General features: G+C 40.2%; 1 protein-coding gene across 5 annotated transcripts in view; it reads right to left on the bottom strand.

Moving 5' to 3' along the window:
• Positions 1 to 17,344, bottom strand: part of ano10a (anoctamin 10a) — an 87,998-nt gene that overhangs the window by 58,880 nt on the left and 11,774 nt on the right. For 4 of the 5 annotated variants that reach the window (XM_057833539.1, XM_057833541.1, XM_057833542.1 and 1 more), the window contains 2 exons: positions 12,034 to 12,225; positions 2,996 to 3,130 (listed from right to left, as the gene is read on the bottom strand). In XM_057833539.1, coding sequence (XP_057689522.1) covers positions 2,996 to 3,130; positions 12,034 to 12,225 — 327 coding nt within the window. The remainder of the gene's footprint in view (positions 1 to 2,995; positions 3,131 to 12,033; positions 12,226 to 17,344) is intronic. The other variant, XM_057833543.1, reaches the window with a different exon arrangement.

Below are 17,344 nucleotides of genomic sequence, written 5' to 3'. Positions count from 1 at the left end.
CTAAAAAAAAAAACGCAAATTATCCTTACAATTACGTGTAATAAAGTTACACCAAAATCCAGAAAGGTCTTCAGTTGCCCTTTAATGGAAAAAAAGAGAAAAGTCCAACCTTCAATACAAGTGCATTCATTCAGTGGGGAAAAAATCCCACATAAAGAAAAAATTAAAAGCTCAATCTTGGTCTCATCTGACCAAAGCACACGGTCCCAGTTGAAGCCTGGGACCGTGTGTATTTTTGTGTGAGACCAAGATTGAGCTTTTTTGCAACAAACACTCTAAGTGGGTCTGGCATGCCATGAAAGATGCGCATGCTGAAAAGCACCTCATACCCACTGTGAAGTATGGGGGTGGGTCAGTGATGCTGTGGGGCTGTTTCGCTTCCAAAGGCCCAGAGAACCTTGTTAGGGTGCATGGCATCATGAATGCTTTGAAATACCAGGACATTTTAAATCAAAATCTGTTGCCCTCTGCCCGAAAGCTGAACATGGGTCGTCACTAGGCCTTTCAGCAAGACAATGACCCTAAACATATGGCCAAATCTACACAGAAATGGTTCACCAGACACAAAATCAAGCTCCTCCCATGGCCATCTCAGTCCCCAGACATTTTTTTGTTGGCAAAAGGGGGTTGTACAAACTATTAACACCAGGGGTGCTAATAATTGTGACACACATTATTTGATGTCAAATATTTTTTTCTTTATGTGGGATTTTCCCCCACTGAATGAATGCACTTGTAATGAAGGTTGGATTTTCCTCTTTTTTTTCCATTAAGGTCCCATATTCTTTGAATAAAAAAAATATATTAGAAGCTAAAAAACACATCTTTTTCAGGGGTGCCAATAATTATGGAGGGCAATGTATAATTCACATAATACGATTTGTGTACGCTCCACCCAGCCTAATCACGTCCCCTTTGACTTGCCTCCACTCCTTTTTCTCCTTAGTTATCAGGCCCCCCACATGGTTTCCAAGATTAACTATACTTAGCTTACGATAGCACCGTTATGGTCATAGTAGCATAGGCGTAAAATGTATTTGTTGTTTGTTCCCCTCTTCTATGCTTCATTTCATCTCTACACACCCCCTAGAAACCTTACCTGTTCGCTGCTTTCTCATAATGAATAAAACATAATTAACAACCACAATGGGAGTATATCAAGCTTCCATGTGATACATTAAAACTGTTCAGAAACCATAAGGAAACTCAGATTCCAACTCTCCGTGTCTAAGCATCTGGACAACAAAAGGACAAGTTGAAAAAATAAAAAGACAGAAAATTTATCGATACATGTGTCAAGAAATCATTCTCCGACATTTTTTAGAACAACTACTAAACAGAAAAACAAGCTATTTTCATCCTTCCGCTGTGATTTGGAATGAGTTTCACTAGTAGACGTCCAATCCATTAAAACTGCGAGGACGGATTGGAAGTCTATGGCTGTCAGTTGCAGCCATTGCCTGGCAATGAGCTCATTTTTGGGCATTTCGTGTCATTTCCTGTTGATTTTCGTTCACTTCCTTTTTAGACAATTACAGGTGACTTCCTGCTGATTTTGGGACATTTACAAGTCACTTCCTGTTGTGTTTGTGTTACTCAAAAATAAGTGACTGAATGTTCCCAAATCTGTATAAGTCTGTGGTAAAATTCGCAGGAGGTAACGTGTAAATGTCCTAAAATGAGCAGGAAGTGACCTGTAAATGCCCACAAAAACAGGCTGCTCTAGTTTCAGTGCCACTGACGGCAGGAAACATCCAATCCGGTTAAAAATTAGTTGGATGTCGAACGCAGTCGATGGTTGCCAGTGAGCTAACATACTTTAGAAACTATTCTCATGGAACATTTTGGGAGCAACCTTACTTTTTTTTTTTTTTGTGACCTTTTTAAAACGATATATCGATATTTCTGTTGGGAACATATCGATAACCTTTTGGACAAGAAAGTATTGCAATATTTTTGGTGGCTTCAGTTTTGCTTCATCTGAGGTCATTCCCCAAAAGGAAAAGTATCTTGGGGTCTTGTTCATTGGAAGATAATGGGGTGGGAGATCCACAGGCAGATCGGTGAAACTACTGCAGTGATGCGGACTCTGTATCGGGCTATCGTGGTGAGGAAGGAGCTGAGCCGCAAGGCGAAGCTCTATTTGCTGGTCAATCTACATTACTACCCTCACCTACGGTCATAAGCTGTGGGTCGGGACCAAACAACAGGATCTCAGATGTAAGCGGCCGAAACTAGTTTACTCTACAAGGATCGTCGGGCCTCGTCAGGTCAAAAGGTCGTAAGGTGAGGACATTGTAACCTGATGACTCACTGTATACATAGCCAGGATGTGTCGTCATCAAGTGGACACAGCGCGCACTCCAGTGGGTGGGAAATGGACCGCAAAGAAAGAGACCATTTAAGAAGAATAATCCGATTGGATTTAGTTTGTTTCTCCAGTATGCAGAAAACTGTTGGATGATTGCAAGCCTGCTCCCCCTTTGGGGAAGGATACAATTCTGTCAAGAATTGAAAGGTCGCGCTAGTGTTTCTTTTGCCTGCCCCCGTAGGCTCCAAGCCTTTGGGCAGCGAAGAGACTCAGCCCAGATTCAATTCTGTCACTCAGGAGACAAAGATGGAACAAATTATAATCTTTGTGTGTGTCTCAATTGGGGAACACGGAGAACAAACACTCCTTGGTGATTTTGTGATTATATTCCAGGGGTGGGCAAACTATTCCACAAAGGGCCGCAGTGGGTGCGGGTTTTTTTTGCAACCCATTAAGAGGACACATTTTCACCAATCTGCTGTTTTACAAATGCAATCAGTTGATTGCAGTCAGGTGCTTCTCATTTCTGCTGAAACCTCATTGGTTATACTATCTGTGCTGGGTCAGTTGGAACAAAGACCAGGACCCACTGCGGCCCTCGAGGACCGGTTTGCCCACCCCTGCTATATTCATTAGGGCTCCTAATGGCAAATTTCCAACAATAGATGAAGATTGTAGACTCACTAATCGATTTCCCAGGGTACAGCTTAGCTTGTGCATATCCAGGAACATGTGTCTCATCTTTAGCCCGTAACGTCTCCAACTCATGTTTAATGATGTACTGACACTCTGCCATGCTGAGAAAGCCGTCACCATCCCCTAGAAAAACAGCAGCGGTCATAAACAAGTTGATCAATAAATTCACAACACAGATACAAGGCAAATAAAAGACTGAGACAATATTTCAAGTCACACAACTCAAAAGGTGTGAGAAACTCACAGGAAGACCGGAGGCTTGGCTTCGATCCTTAATCTCAGAACTGTTACATACGCTGTGCGTAAACACATTCGACTTTGTCTCACTGTCTGAAGTTAGATCCTTTTGCTTAAGGTAACTTTTGACCTAAAATAATATAAAATTCTCTCCCTCATTGTTGTGGCATTTAACATAATTAAATCATTTGGTAATCCTACAGGAGAGGTTTAGTCTTACTAGATTTAGAGAGACAAAATATGAAACGTGTATTTTGCAAAGTGTGTGTTCGTTCGGTCATTCATTCTGCACACTTGTGTCATAGATGAGCCTGATCTGATCCCACGATCGGAAATAGAATCAATCATGCCATTTATAAAAATATCAGAATCGGTTGAAAATGATCGCTTCTTCTTCCTGCCTTCGACAGGGGTGGACGTGTTTAGCCACTGCTCCTGCTCTTCTGCCATCTCTGTCAGTCTAGTCTGTCACCTTTTTTGGTACTTTTTCCCCTCTGAGGACCAGCAGTTGTCGACTCTCAACTTGAACTCGTTTTGTTCCTCAATTTTGTGTTGTCGCTAAGCCTGTCGCGATATGCAATAATTTCATTAATCGCATAGTAAATGAAAATGGAGGCGGTAATTTTCCCGCTGCGATTTATTGCCTCACGTGCGTGCGGCAGACGTGCTGTTAAAAGTTCGGCTTCCTTGTTACCAACAGCCCAATATGCTGTCACGAGGAGTCACTCTGTTTTATTGATTCTGGGTATGTTCGTTTTTATACATTTCAGTTTGCGTGACCATCATTCAATTGGGAGAGGCAGGGCCGAGTGCCCTGTCGGCGTACAGCAATGAGCGAGCAGAGTGAGCCAAACACCACAGCCCCGGTGTGGGAATATTTAGATTTTAAACCAAATGAAAATGGTGAGGCAACCAAAAAGGATGAACCAGTCTGCAAAATATGTTTGGAGGTTGTTTCAACAAAAACAAAACAAATCTACATGCTCATTTGAAACACTATTAGGGGTGCACGATATCCATTTTTTGAAACAGATACCGATAACTTCCTGCTCCTCAAGGCCGATACCGATACGATAACCAATAATACTGAATATATATAATTTTTCAATGTACATTCACCTGAGTTTTTGAACACCTGTAGGTCAAAAATACTATTGGTTGATTCAAGTTAGATTTGCCTTTGACTGAACCAGAATTTTCATGATGACATGAACATTATTATAATGAACAAAACAAATACAGTAACAAAACTTTGCATACTGGAAAAACAGGAGTGGCAACAAATGCACAAATCCCAATCCGATACAGTGCCAAAAATATTAATAATAGGGCCGATAATATATTATCGGATTTATTGGGATGACGTAATAATTCCTATTATCGAACCGATAATTATCGTGTTATCGGACCGATAATTATTGTGCACCTCTAAACACTATCACCCTCTTTAGTTTTCACTGCTTGGTAAGAAAACTGCATCGCAACAAGCGGAATCTTCCTCGTCACAGCAATCGACAATTACAGAGGTAATCGCTTGATTTGAGAAATACAAATGAGATCGCGCAAAATGGCGTTCCTTCACGGAAATTGTAGTCCGCTACATTGCGGAAGAAATGACACCGTTTTACCTCTGTTTAATGTTGTTTGACACTTCTAGATTGACTCTGCAGGTCTTAACGCACGAATACAATTTTTTAGTGTTTTTCCGACTCAAGTGAAGCATTAACTTGTCGGTCTGAACGTGACAAGTCGCATTGAAGTGGACCATTTCAAATCTGATTTGGGTCACTTTCGTATGTGGTCTTAATCCAATCTGGGCCACATTATTCCAGAATGTGGCTGGCGGTTTGAACTTTCAAGTGTCCCAAATCGGAATTCATGTAGCAATGACGTCAGCAAAGCGAAAGCGCAGGCAGGACGGGATCGATGTAACTGTCCATTAGCCTCTAGCTTGAACTCTGCTTTCAAAAAGAAGCGGGCTTGACCACAGTCGTAAAAAAATAAATAAAAGGATAAGCCAGACAATTTTCGATTTTCATTCTATGCGCCGAATGAGCAATATTTCAGTACTGCCCACATGGCCGAGACACACCCACGTCAGGTCACGCACACAAGTCAAGGCTTATGTTCGTGCGTGTATGCGTTCTATCAGTCCATATAAACTTTGAATAAAAGACTAAACGGGGATGATTGATGTCTGGTATTTGTGTCCTCTTTTTGGAAATCAAAATATGATCACCCTGGAATGACATATAGCTAGCATGTGTAATTTGTTTTGTAGCTTCTGCGCATGCGGGTCACTTTGCTGGCTCTCGGAATGCGAATTAGTGCGCATGCATGTACTTCAACGGGCTCCCTGGAAAAAGGCATTCTGAACGGGCACGCCAAAAAACCAGACATGACACAAAATCGGATTTTTGCATTAAAAGACCTGCAGTATGAACCTAGCCTTAGTGAAGCCAAATTTTTGTTATTGCCATTTAATGTATTTTTCTCTTGTTGTTGAACTGCAATTGTTTGTGTTACAACAACTTTATACCTCAGTGCCTAAATACTGAAGTTATTGAAGTGCAATTTTATTTTTTCTTGAAAAAGATTTTATTTATTCTGTGTTTCTGTGCGGTATTGAGTAAACGTTAATTGCATTTAAATGGGTGTACTTAGTATTATTAATATATACTGTAATCTTATTGTGTTAATGTAAATTGGTTAAAAAAATGGGGTGGGGGGCGCAATAATATCGCATATTGCAATAATTTATGAGAGAATTTATCGCATTATCGCGACAGGCCTAGTTGTAGCCTCATGTTCGTTTATGACAGCTGAGTCAAATGTGCGGCCCGCCAGGGGGTTCTCTCCGGCCTGCGGGGTTGTTCTACCTAACCGACAAGTTTTATGTACAGTAGCTCATTCATACTGTACCTACAAAATCACAAGATTTGATATTGGCGCCATAAAGCTGTAGATTTTTGATTTGTGTAATTGAGTGCGTGCAATACTGCACTTGGCTCACTTGTGTCCGCAGTCACATTTGTTCGCCTCCTCCCAGTAAAAATGGATTGGACGGCTAGCACCATCAATTGCAGCCAATTAGTTAACAAGGAAGTCACCTAAAAAGGCCCTAAAACCAACAGGAAGTGACACAAAATCAACAGGAAGTAACCTGGAGATGTCGGGAAAATCAACAGGAAATGATCCAGAATTTACAGGAAATGACCCGTAAGTGTCCTAAAATTACAACGAAGTGATTAACTCATTGCCTGCCTTTGCCAACAACTTAGGGGCAGTTTACATGGCGACTCAGTGACACGAAGACGCAATGACTGAGTAGCGGAATGGCCTCGCGTGCATATGGTGTCGGCGAAGACGTAAAATTCTGAATCCTGCCTCCAAAGTGGAAGAATTCGATTACGGGGGCTTGAGGGGGGCTTGCTCCGCATGTATATCAAAAGCGTCCGCGGCGCGGAATCCGCGCCGATAACATCAGCACTCGTACACGTCATATTGGGCGTGCGCAGCGGTGCTATTAAACATTAAAAACAGTAAATCGGCTTTAATTTACTGTTTTAATAATATTTTTAAATTGAAATATATTTAATGTTTCCATTTTTGTGCCTTTTGGAGCAAAAGAAAATGCCATTGCTTGGAGTGGTCGGGCATGTTTTTTTCCGGGCTGAGGCACTCTCTTCCTCCTTTCGGCTACGAAGCTTGGTGGGGTCAAAGTGCATCATTCACTGTCGCCTTGTAAATCTGCACTGCCCCCTAGGGCCTGGCATGAATACTACATCGTTTTCATGCAGAATTGCGACATTGTTCGAATGGAGACGGAACCATATAAATGCAAATTTGAAATTTTTCGTATTCTCGGAGAATCACCATGTAAGTGGCTCCTTAAACTGGAAGGAATGCTCATCTTTCAGTGCCATTGACGGCGCTAGACGTCCAATCCATTTTGACTGGGAGGGGCAAATGAACGTCTAGCATCATTACAAATTGTTCTCCTCTTTGCATCATCTCTGCAGAGTGGAAGCGCGGGAGCCTAAAAAAAACTGACAAATGATCTGAACGAAAAGATTATTCGACATTGTAGTTTAGGGGGAGGTTACAAAAAGCTGTTCAGCTGTCAATCTCCACTGTGAGGAACATGGAATACCGCAGGAACAGTTCAAGTTAAGGTCTGGAGTGGCAGGCCAAGTAAAATCTCAGTTAGGCAGAGGCAAAGGATGGTTAGAAGAGTCAAGTTGAGATCACAGACCAGCTCAAAAGAACAAAAAGAAGATCTTGCTACTGATGGTGTCAACTATTCAGCATTTTTTGCACAAGAAGATGCTGTATGGAAGAGTAATGTGGAAAAAGCCTTTGCTGCACACATGCCACAAATGGAGTCGCTTGAGGTATGCCAAAAAACATTTGGATAAACCAGCCTCATTTTGAAATAAGGTTCTGTGTAAGTATGTCCCGATCCGATCACATGATTAGAAATTGAGCCAATCGAGCTATTTTTCAGAGGACTGGAATTGGGTGAAAAGGATCAGGTTTTTAATTTATGCCAGATATAATTTAAAAAATCCTATTGTGCTGGCTTGTATGTGGTTAAAATCCCTTCTGGGCCACATTTTTCAAAATGTGGGGGTGGTGTGAACTCTCAAGTCTCCCAAATCAGAATTCATGCAGCAATTACATCACCGAAGAGCAAGAGAGTCAGGGAGGACGGCAGCGATGGAGTTGTGCATTACTGTTAGCATCTAGCTTGAGCTCAGCTGTTAGGCAGGAGGCGGGCTTGATTAGAGTCATCAAAAATTAAGTGAAATTAAAGGGATATGCCTGGGAATGCTCGGTTTTCTTTCTGTGCGCCAAATGAGCAATACAGTGATCCCTCGCTACTTCAAACTTTGCGCCCTCAGTCCATCGCAGATTTTTTTTTCCAATAAAAAAAAAATAATAGATGAATGGTCCCGAGCCAGAGATGCATGTAAATCAAAGCTTCAAAGGGCTGCATGCGTGAATCATCATTAAGCCTGTCGCAATATGCAATAATTCCATTTATCGCGCGATAAATAAAAATGAAGGCGATAATTTTTCCGCTGCGATTTATCGCCTCGCGTGCACGTGCGTGCGCGCGTGCGGCAGACGTGCTGTTAAAAGTTCGGATTCCTCGTTACCAACTGCGCAAAATGCATCTTCGTTCCAGGTCCGGCAGAAAACTAGCGCCGGAGCCAATCGTTCCCATTATATCCTATTGTTCAACGTATACCGGCTGCGTCAGTCCTCCAGAATGACTGTAGACCATCTATGGCGCGGCGGTGTTGTTGACGTGTGGGCCCTCCAGTCAGGAGTGACATTTCACGCGGGGCGGCTATTTTTCGGCACGCCGGATATTTACAACGAAGTCCGCCAAAACATTGTTACCGACTTGGCTGCTACGAACAACCTCGCTTTGACAACGAACAGCTGCTTCAAACTCGTCCTGTTCATGAAAGTCGATTGTCATATGCTAGTGTTGTGTAGCAATGAGCAGACGTGACTTCAGGCTTCAGCGGCGCTTGCTAACTTTTTTAATGCGCGCACACACTAGATATCATGAAATGGCAAACTAGATGTACTACGTCCCATGCCATTGGCTACGTGAGCCCAGAGTGATTATCGGACACATAGTCCATATCATTACCCGTGTCATTACCCGATCTTGACGGGTCGATCGATTGTGACGGTTTGCTACTGCGCGTGCGCAGATCGACGCCATTTTCTGTTGTAAATATTGTTAATTCAGTACGTGACACAGATGGATTCGGACACAAATAGGATGTCTTGCTCATGTAGTAAACCTAGCTGCTAAGAGAGCTGTAGCAATTAACCGTGTGCCCTGCCTCACTTTACAAACAGTAAAGATTGTTCTCAGCACTTTTATACATTTTTTTTTCAGATCAGTAAAAAGTAAGCACACAAATATTATGCACTAAAATGCATGTTTATATGATGGTAATTTAATTTTTGCCCGTTGGCAAAAAAAAAAAATATATATATATATATATAAAATTGTTATTTTTTTACAGAGCATTAAATGTATTGAATCGGATCGAAAATCTTGCCCCCCGTATCAAAAATCGTACCAAACCATGACTTAACTGTATCTTTGCATCCCTATGGAAGACCCTTGCAGAAGCTATGACGGGGAAAGTTTTCATTTGCCTAAATGCTTATGTCATTAAGTGCATTTTTTTTTTTTTTTTAAAACACATTTTATTTATTCTGTTTCTGTGCGGTATCAATATTGTTGTTTTTTACTTAAGAGGCATGGTCTATTGTTTTTAGTTGTGATTTCTTAAAAAGTATTTTTGAATTTAAGGGTAAATATTACGTTTAAATGGGTGTACTTGATCTATTAATATATACTGTATTCTCACTGTGTTATTGTAAATTGGTTAAAAAAAAATTGGGGGGGGGCACAATAGTATCGCATATCACAATAATTTATGAGAATAATTATCACACAATAAAATGTGTTATCGCGACAGGCCTTATCATCGTTTAACTTGTTAAAAAGTTGTTTTGGCAACTCATTGTGTCTAAGTGAGCCGCTTGAGAGGTTTTGAGTGGACTGACTCAATGAAGCATTTAATAAAGCCAAACATTGTTCTACTACTTTATTCTTGATTAAAAATAATTCAGTGGATAGTAAGATGTTTAAAACTTATAATTATTACATTTGAAGTGCTTAAAAACCATTTATTAAAATATAAATACACACACAAAAATACACATATATTTTTTTGATTATACTTTGGGAAAAAAGTGAAAAAACATGTCTTATATGCATCTCTTTCCAATTTTAAATCTGAATAAAAACATTGCACAAAAAAAAAAAAAATGTTTTTTTTTGCACAACACGGTTTTTCACTCATCACTGCGGGTTCTGGTCACCATCAACCACGAAAAATGATGGATCACTATATTTCAATATTGCTTACATGGGTGAGGGTCGTGGCAAACTGACTGTATGTGTGCATGCGTTCTATCAATACATACGGCGGAAAACAGGTGACTTGACGTTCCGCTCTGAGACCCCCAATTTGGCCACCTTTCAAAATTGTCCGATATGAATGTTTGATACATCATTGGAAAGCTTCAAATATCAATTTGCTGGGGGAAGAAAAATTTTGAACAGGAGGGCATTTAAAAAAATAAATAGAAAACAGCGAAACTATCTGGAGGTGAGGGCATGAAAGAGCAGAAATAATTATGACACTTTCTGTTGATCCTATAAACTTAATTTCACTCCTCAATATTACTATGTCCAACTGCTATATCAGGGGTCATGAATTAAAAATCCTCTGGGTCCGAAATTAAAAAATTACAACAATCTCGGGTCCAGAAATATTTTTAATGCTTCATTTTTTTCCAAAAAATACAAATGTATCTTTACGTGGCCATGCTTATAATTACAACATTCAAAAATGTAAATAAAATATAAAAAATAAATTTATAGTAAGTAATAAATAATATTTAATAATAATTAATTAGTAATAAATAATAAAGCGATCATATTGAGCCCTTAATTCCGCTATTTTTTTAGAACAGATGGCAGAGTTCACAGGGAAACTTTGTGTAAAAGCTGCGTGCTTCGTTTCATAATGCCTTTTCAAATGGCTGCTTTTTACAAGCGCTTCCGTTGTTCGGCCATTCCTTACTACGAGGCGAAACGTCTACACAAGACGGTTGCTTGCGCAAGGATCCGCACACATGCGCACATCGGGTAGAAGCGGCGAGTACTCACTATTTTTGTTTTTATTTAGTTTTTTAGAACCTTTTCATTGCCAGAAAAATACTTTTTTCATGCATTACCCTCTCATACTTTTAACCATTGTGGCTTTTTGTGTTAGCTTTGAAGCAGTTGACCACATTAGTCACGTAACATACTTTAACCGTCCTTATTTGGTATAACTGCATTTAAGTATTTTCTTAAGGCATTTTTTAGTATGTTCTGCCTGTATGCATCCAAACAAAACAAGTTTAGCGCGCACGGTAGTACTTTGGGTGTCAAATTCGACTAGTATGTAGGACGTTTCGCCAATGTAGCAGATTTTGGCAGAACACCGTCTCTGAACAGATGAGGATAGCGGTCTTGTGCTGCCGCCAGGTAAAATGGACAAAAATGTGTTAGTCTACTCCTCCTTAAACACTGTTTTCTGCATCAATCTTGCGTAGTTTTGAGCACGCCATTTGCCGTACCTTTTCGCTCTTTCCTCCAACTTCATTCGGCTCAGTTTTTGGCTGTCAATCCGCGGAGTCTGGAAAGCGAGTGTGAGACATGCTGTTCTAAAAATAACTTACTTTACGCGCGTCACCGCTAAGGTTTTTGTTTGTTGCCGCTCTGCAAACCTGGAGAAAAAATGTTTTTGTTGTTGCAACGTTTATTAGTTCGGACAGCTTGAGATCCGGTCCAGACGGCTTGGGGGTCCGGAACCGGACCGAGGTCCGTGGTTCCGTGACCTCTGTGCTATATCATATATTTAACTGAAATTTTTGTTCCCAAAATGTAGTCCATTACAAAGAAAAATATTAAAAATGATCAGGTGTGCCCAAACTTTTTCATACCACTGTATTTAAGATCCGTATGTTCCGAAAGGCTCAAAAGTTGTTGTTTTTTGTGTTAGTGTTTTACTAGTGTTCATTAGATTTGGTACACAAAACACCCAGGCGGAGATAAAACCAAACAATGAACCAAAAAATATTTGAGGAGTTCGTGGGAAACACGTTCATGGAATTGATGCACTCATAGTTGATGTTACCATGAAATTCTTTAAAGTTGTGTCTGTTGATGAATGTAAAACTCCTCATGGAGCCATCATTAAACTCCTTGAAAAGACCCAAATCTTCAGCACCAGTGAGTAGTCTTTGCCACGAGGCTGTCACAAGAAAGATGTTTGGGTTTTCTTTCTCTTCAACCTTAGAGCCCAGTGGATCCACAAGCAGTTCAGCACCTGATGTAGCATATAAAGCAAAACATACAAAAATAGAAGAAGATATACTACATTGTAAATCATAAGTTTCCTTTCAAGCATAGCATAGCAAACTGTTTAGGAATATTCTGCTTTATGTTTATGAAAGACAATTTATGGGTAGTTATGTGTGGTTACCGTAGCTCTTACAGTGTGTTTACATTAAAGTAGTAATAAAAGTTGTAAACCGTCAGTTTGAGAGACCATAATTTTAACCGAGATGCTACAGTTAAATCATCTTAAAGTGATCCTCTAGTTTTAAGACAAGTTATTCTTAAAAGATACATCTTAGTATGAGTTATAATAATTTGACATTAAATCCCTCTTAATGTTTTCGTTTTAATAAAATCTGTAAAATTATTTTAACTGATTGTTCGCCATGGTTGTTGACGTCGCAGTGCTGTGACGTCACAAGTCCCGCTGCCGGACTTCAGCGTGTCATTCATTAGCAACATGTCATCGGTTCGTCCCTTCCAATTTGAACCAGAGCGGAAAAGTGAAGAGCAGGACAGCACTGTCGGTCGTTCACAAGACGAGCAGCAAAGGCGAAATGCAGAGCAAGAAATACCTGATGAGGCAAGAGTTGGGCTAAACTTCTGGTGTACTTGCGGCAAGTGCATCTCGATGACAACGGTGCGAGAGAGCGTATGTTGTCGAGAACTCAGGTTTTTGTCAGCAGATCTTCAAGGTGAGTTATTGCATCATCAAACTCATTCCAATATAATTGTGTAGATTGTTAGCATCCAGAGCTGTCGTATGCTTTACATACAGTACAGGCCAAAACACCTTGGCATTCGTGCCTTTTTATTTTCTTGACCATTGACATTATAAACTCTCACTGAAGGCAATAAAACTATGAATGTGTGGCGAGCTAGGGAAGGAGGCGGAGTATCAAACCACGGAGCTAATCCGCGTTGTTTTATTGACATTTAGGCTGCAAGAAATAGCAATGTCTGTCTGGCATGCGACCCGCGGAAGGTAACGTTATTTCCAGCTGTTCCCTTCACAAAGTACCCCCCCCCCCAACCACACAACGTGCCAACATAATTTCCGCCGGTGAATTCTGTTATAACTTGCTACAAATGCACACGTGTGTATTGTGTACTTAGAAAAAAGGTGAAATAACTAAAAACGTGTAATATTCTAGTATCTTCAAAGTAGCCACCCTTTTCTCTGATTACTGTTTGGCACTCTTGCCATACTCGCGATGAGCTTTCAGAGGGAGTCCCCTAAAATGGATTTTGACTTCACATGTATGCCATTCCGGCGATGAGAATTTATTGCTTTATCAATGGGGTTGGGACATTTGTGTTGAATTGAACGAATTGCATTGGACGTGCTTTGATCAGTTTGAGTGGCAGCATCACTCATATTAGCTGAATACTGAACACCCACACTTACTGCCTGATGAACTGACAGTAGAGGTGAATTATTAGCTTCCTCTGTGACTAGCGGTACGCCCGAAGGTTCGCCTCCCGCTGTAGCGACAGGAGCGGCTTGGGTGCTTAAGAGGGCGGCCAGAGTGTCTCGTCCGTCTCGCTTCATTGCGCGCATTTCACTCGATATCCGAGCTGGCTGAGGTTTCTTGTGCGGGAAAGTAGTTGGAATAGCATTTGGTTTTAGTCTGCGCTTATATCTAGCCGCTCCGGTGAGATCTTTCATTAGCTGTCATCTACTAAAATCCTCAAACGCGGTAGGAGAAAAATGGCAACAACAAAGCCTTGGTTGTTCGGGAAGATTTGCTTGTCTACAGGCATTTTCCCAAACCTTTCTCCTCTTCTTGTCAACAGGAAATTTGTGGAGACTCGCATCACTCTCCTTGTTTCCATTTGACTCGAAATTGCATCCATAAGCAGCACATCATGGCATTTTACTTCGCGAGTTAAGCCAGTAATACAGTTGTTGTACACACGCTACACGATTGGAAAAATATCATCTACGTCATCACTCCGCGCCCGCAGAACATGGCGCCAACTATCGGTCAAAATATGCACTAAATATTATAAAATATTTCCATTGATTTAACATTTTATGTGTTTCTAACGACATATTTTAATACAAGAGAACAATTGTGGTTTATTAGAGCCTACATGTCTTTAAAATCGAGGATCACTTTAATAACTTGCTCCACTTTTGTTTCTTATGAGACTTTAAGGGGTGATACCGTCTATTTTTCAGGCATATGTTTTCATTCTAAAAAGCATTCACGTAACAATTTTACTTTCAAGTGTATTTGTGAAAGCTAAACATTTCATTCAAAAATTAAAGTAGAACAGTGTCTCTTTAAGAACCATGGGGGAGGGGGAGTTATCTTAAAGAGACACAATTCAATACACAAAATGATTCCTTTAATACTACCATTTTACGGAAGTCACCTGAAAATTTAACAATAATATGCAAAATAAATAAATATGACAATTCCATAACCCAACTTCCCAGATAGTTCCAAGTTCCCAGAAGAAATTGAGGAGTGGAAACTGGCATTTATAGTAGAAAATAAGTTGCATGGCCAACAAAATCCATCCCTTCTTCGTGAAACCGCATGGCTGTCATTTCATTGACTGTCGAGAGTAACCCCTGCAAGACGAAATCGAGGGTGTTGCTACCTGAATGACACTCACTCGCTCCCTTTGAGTGTTTCATACAGGCAGTTGCCAACTGAAAGACATTTGGTTTTAACTGGGCTTAAAGCAGTAATGTGAAGTAATTTCATAACATGCCAAATAGGGCCACAATTAAAGTAATTAAACATTGTCCAACAAATAAAGCATGAAAAAATAATGTATATGTTGTATATTTGACAAAATAATCGCGTTTCCGAAGTTCGAGCCTGAAAGGGGACGAACCCGGAAGTGATACGTCACACCGGGAACAGCGATGGCAGCTCCATATATACGGCCTTAATACAAAGCCCTTCAAACAATGATTCAAACAGCAATATAAGTGATAGATCGAGCACAAGGGAGGAGATCCAAGTTTTTGAAGAGTTGGAGGAAGAAGAGGAGGTTGGAATTTTATGTTGGACCTAACATGTATTAGCCAGACGCTCATCAGGATGCAAACAATGTGCCTAGACTACCTGACATGGAATGGATACAAGACCCATCGAGATTACAAGATTGGTAAAATATAGGCTTTTATTATTTTCATGATTTGAAGATGCAGGCATTTGCACATAATTTTGTTTTTGTCTATCTGATAACATTGTTAGAAAAATAATAGTCAGACTTCATGTTCATTTTGGCAGATCCGGCAGCTCTCATGCATATAAAATAGTAATATAAGAACGTTGGGGGGAAAGAAGGAGATGAGTCGTTGATGGCTTTCTCCACTTTATTGTAGCAACAATAAGAAAACAAAATAATAGCGGACTGCCGCCACATTCGACCACGAAATTTTGCTTCTCGCTGATCTCCTCTTCGCATCCTACTACTCCAGCATCTCTTAAACGGATCGTGCATAGTGTCTTGTTATGAGCTTTTTGTTTACAAATGTATCGAACATACGACGTGCTGACAACTTTGTTTCTTTATTAACACATGGAGCTAAAAGTACAACACGGCTCGGGGCTCTCGGGAGGAAGTGGTGTCTAATGGCGTGAGGAAATGGTAGTTTTTTTCACACAAGCGAACAGATTGCAAAGCACCACTTCAGTGTTGTCCCGAGACTACATTTCCCATGATTCACTGCGTGACTTGAGCCGCTCGCTGATTCGCTGCGAGATTGACTCAATGCCAACACGCTTGTTCGTCAGCTGTCAGCAGCTCTCGTAAAAAACAAACTAGAAGGCTATCAAGCGATCACCGTGAAAGAAACGCCGAACCGTACAAATTAAATGCAATGCTTGAAGCATGAAGGTGGAAATACATAATACAAATACAAATAAATGTGCACAAACTCACCGGCGGTGTGTGACTCTTACTGCAACATGACCGTGAATTACTGGGACGCCAATCCGTTTATATGCACATCCACACCCCTTTCCCGATTGACAGTGGATTAACCCTTTTGGACAAGATCGTAGATGACGCAAAATTTAAACACGCTTAACCTAGCGAACGCAACAACAACTATGATCAGGGATTGCCACGAGTTAACTTTCGGCTAACGTTGCTAGCTTATACTGTACATTAGAGCTGTCCCGACTAGTCGACGTAGTCGACGTCATCGATGACATAAATCCGTCGACGAGCACAACATCCCGTCGACGGTTAATGAAGGGTTAAAAAAATATATGCGTGGAAAGTTAGAATATCGGATGCTCTGTTTGCAAGCGGGGAAAGCGGCACAAAGCCAAAAAAAAGTGCACCAGAATGTCCAAAACATTGCCTTATTTCAAAGAAACAAAGGAGAGTACACTCTTCTGTCCTGTCTCTTCAATGCCAAGCTTGGCTGCACGTCGGCCGTGAATAAACATCTCAAGCGCCTTCACGCAGTTTATAATTTTTTTTTTTCATTTTTTGTACACCAGAGGGTGCTGTCGCCTTACTAAATAATAATGTTTCATTGACAATGGGCCTATAAGTGCTATTTAGTATTGTTCTTAATGGTAATTGAAAGGTTTATTTCATGTTATGGTTTATTTTATGGTATAGAAAATTATATAAGGTTAAAAGGTCATAAATATATACAGTATATACAGTGATTGCACTCAAGGGAGATATTGTCAATGATAAGGTAATAAATTAAGGTAAGGGCAATTCATATAGGCAATTCATTGATATATAAATAAGGTTTAAAAGGAAAAAGGTGAAAAGTTTTTGTTAATTTCTAATTGTGTTGCTTTATTTGTGTGCACCGTAGCTCTTACAGTGTGTTTACATCAAGGATGGAATAAAAGTTGTAAACCATCAGTTTAAGAGACCATCTTTTCAATCAGGATGCTACACTAGTTAATTCTATCAGCATTTGAACTCATTGTTTATTTGTGATTTATTATTGTTATTTACGTGTTTATTTGTACTCTAATAAATAATTTGAGTGTTCCAATATGTTTTTTGTGAATTGATAAGCGTCAACAAAAATTTCATTGCTAAATTAGTAAAAAAAATAAAAATAAATTTAATTATTAGATTAGTCGACTAATCGTAAAAATAGTCGG

Source organism: Corythoichthys intestinalis, chromosome 4 (assembly GCF_030265065.1).
Source record: "Corythoichthys intestinalis isolate RoL2023-P3 chromosome 4, ASM3026506v1, whole genome shotgun sequence".
Taxonomy (NCBI): domain Eukaryota; kingdom Metazoa; phylum Chordata; class Actinopteri; order Syngnathiformes; family Syngnathidae; genus Corythoichthys; species Corythoichthys intestinalis.
The sequence above is the reverse complement of the archived record's forward strand: the minus strand, read 5'-3'. Positions and strand labels throughout refer to the sequence as shown.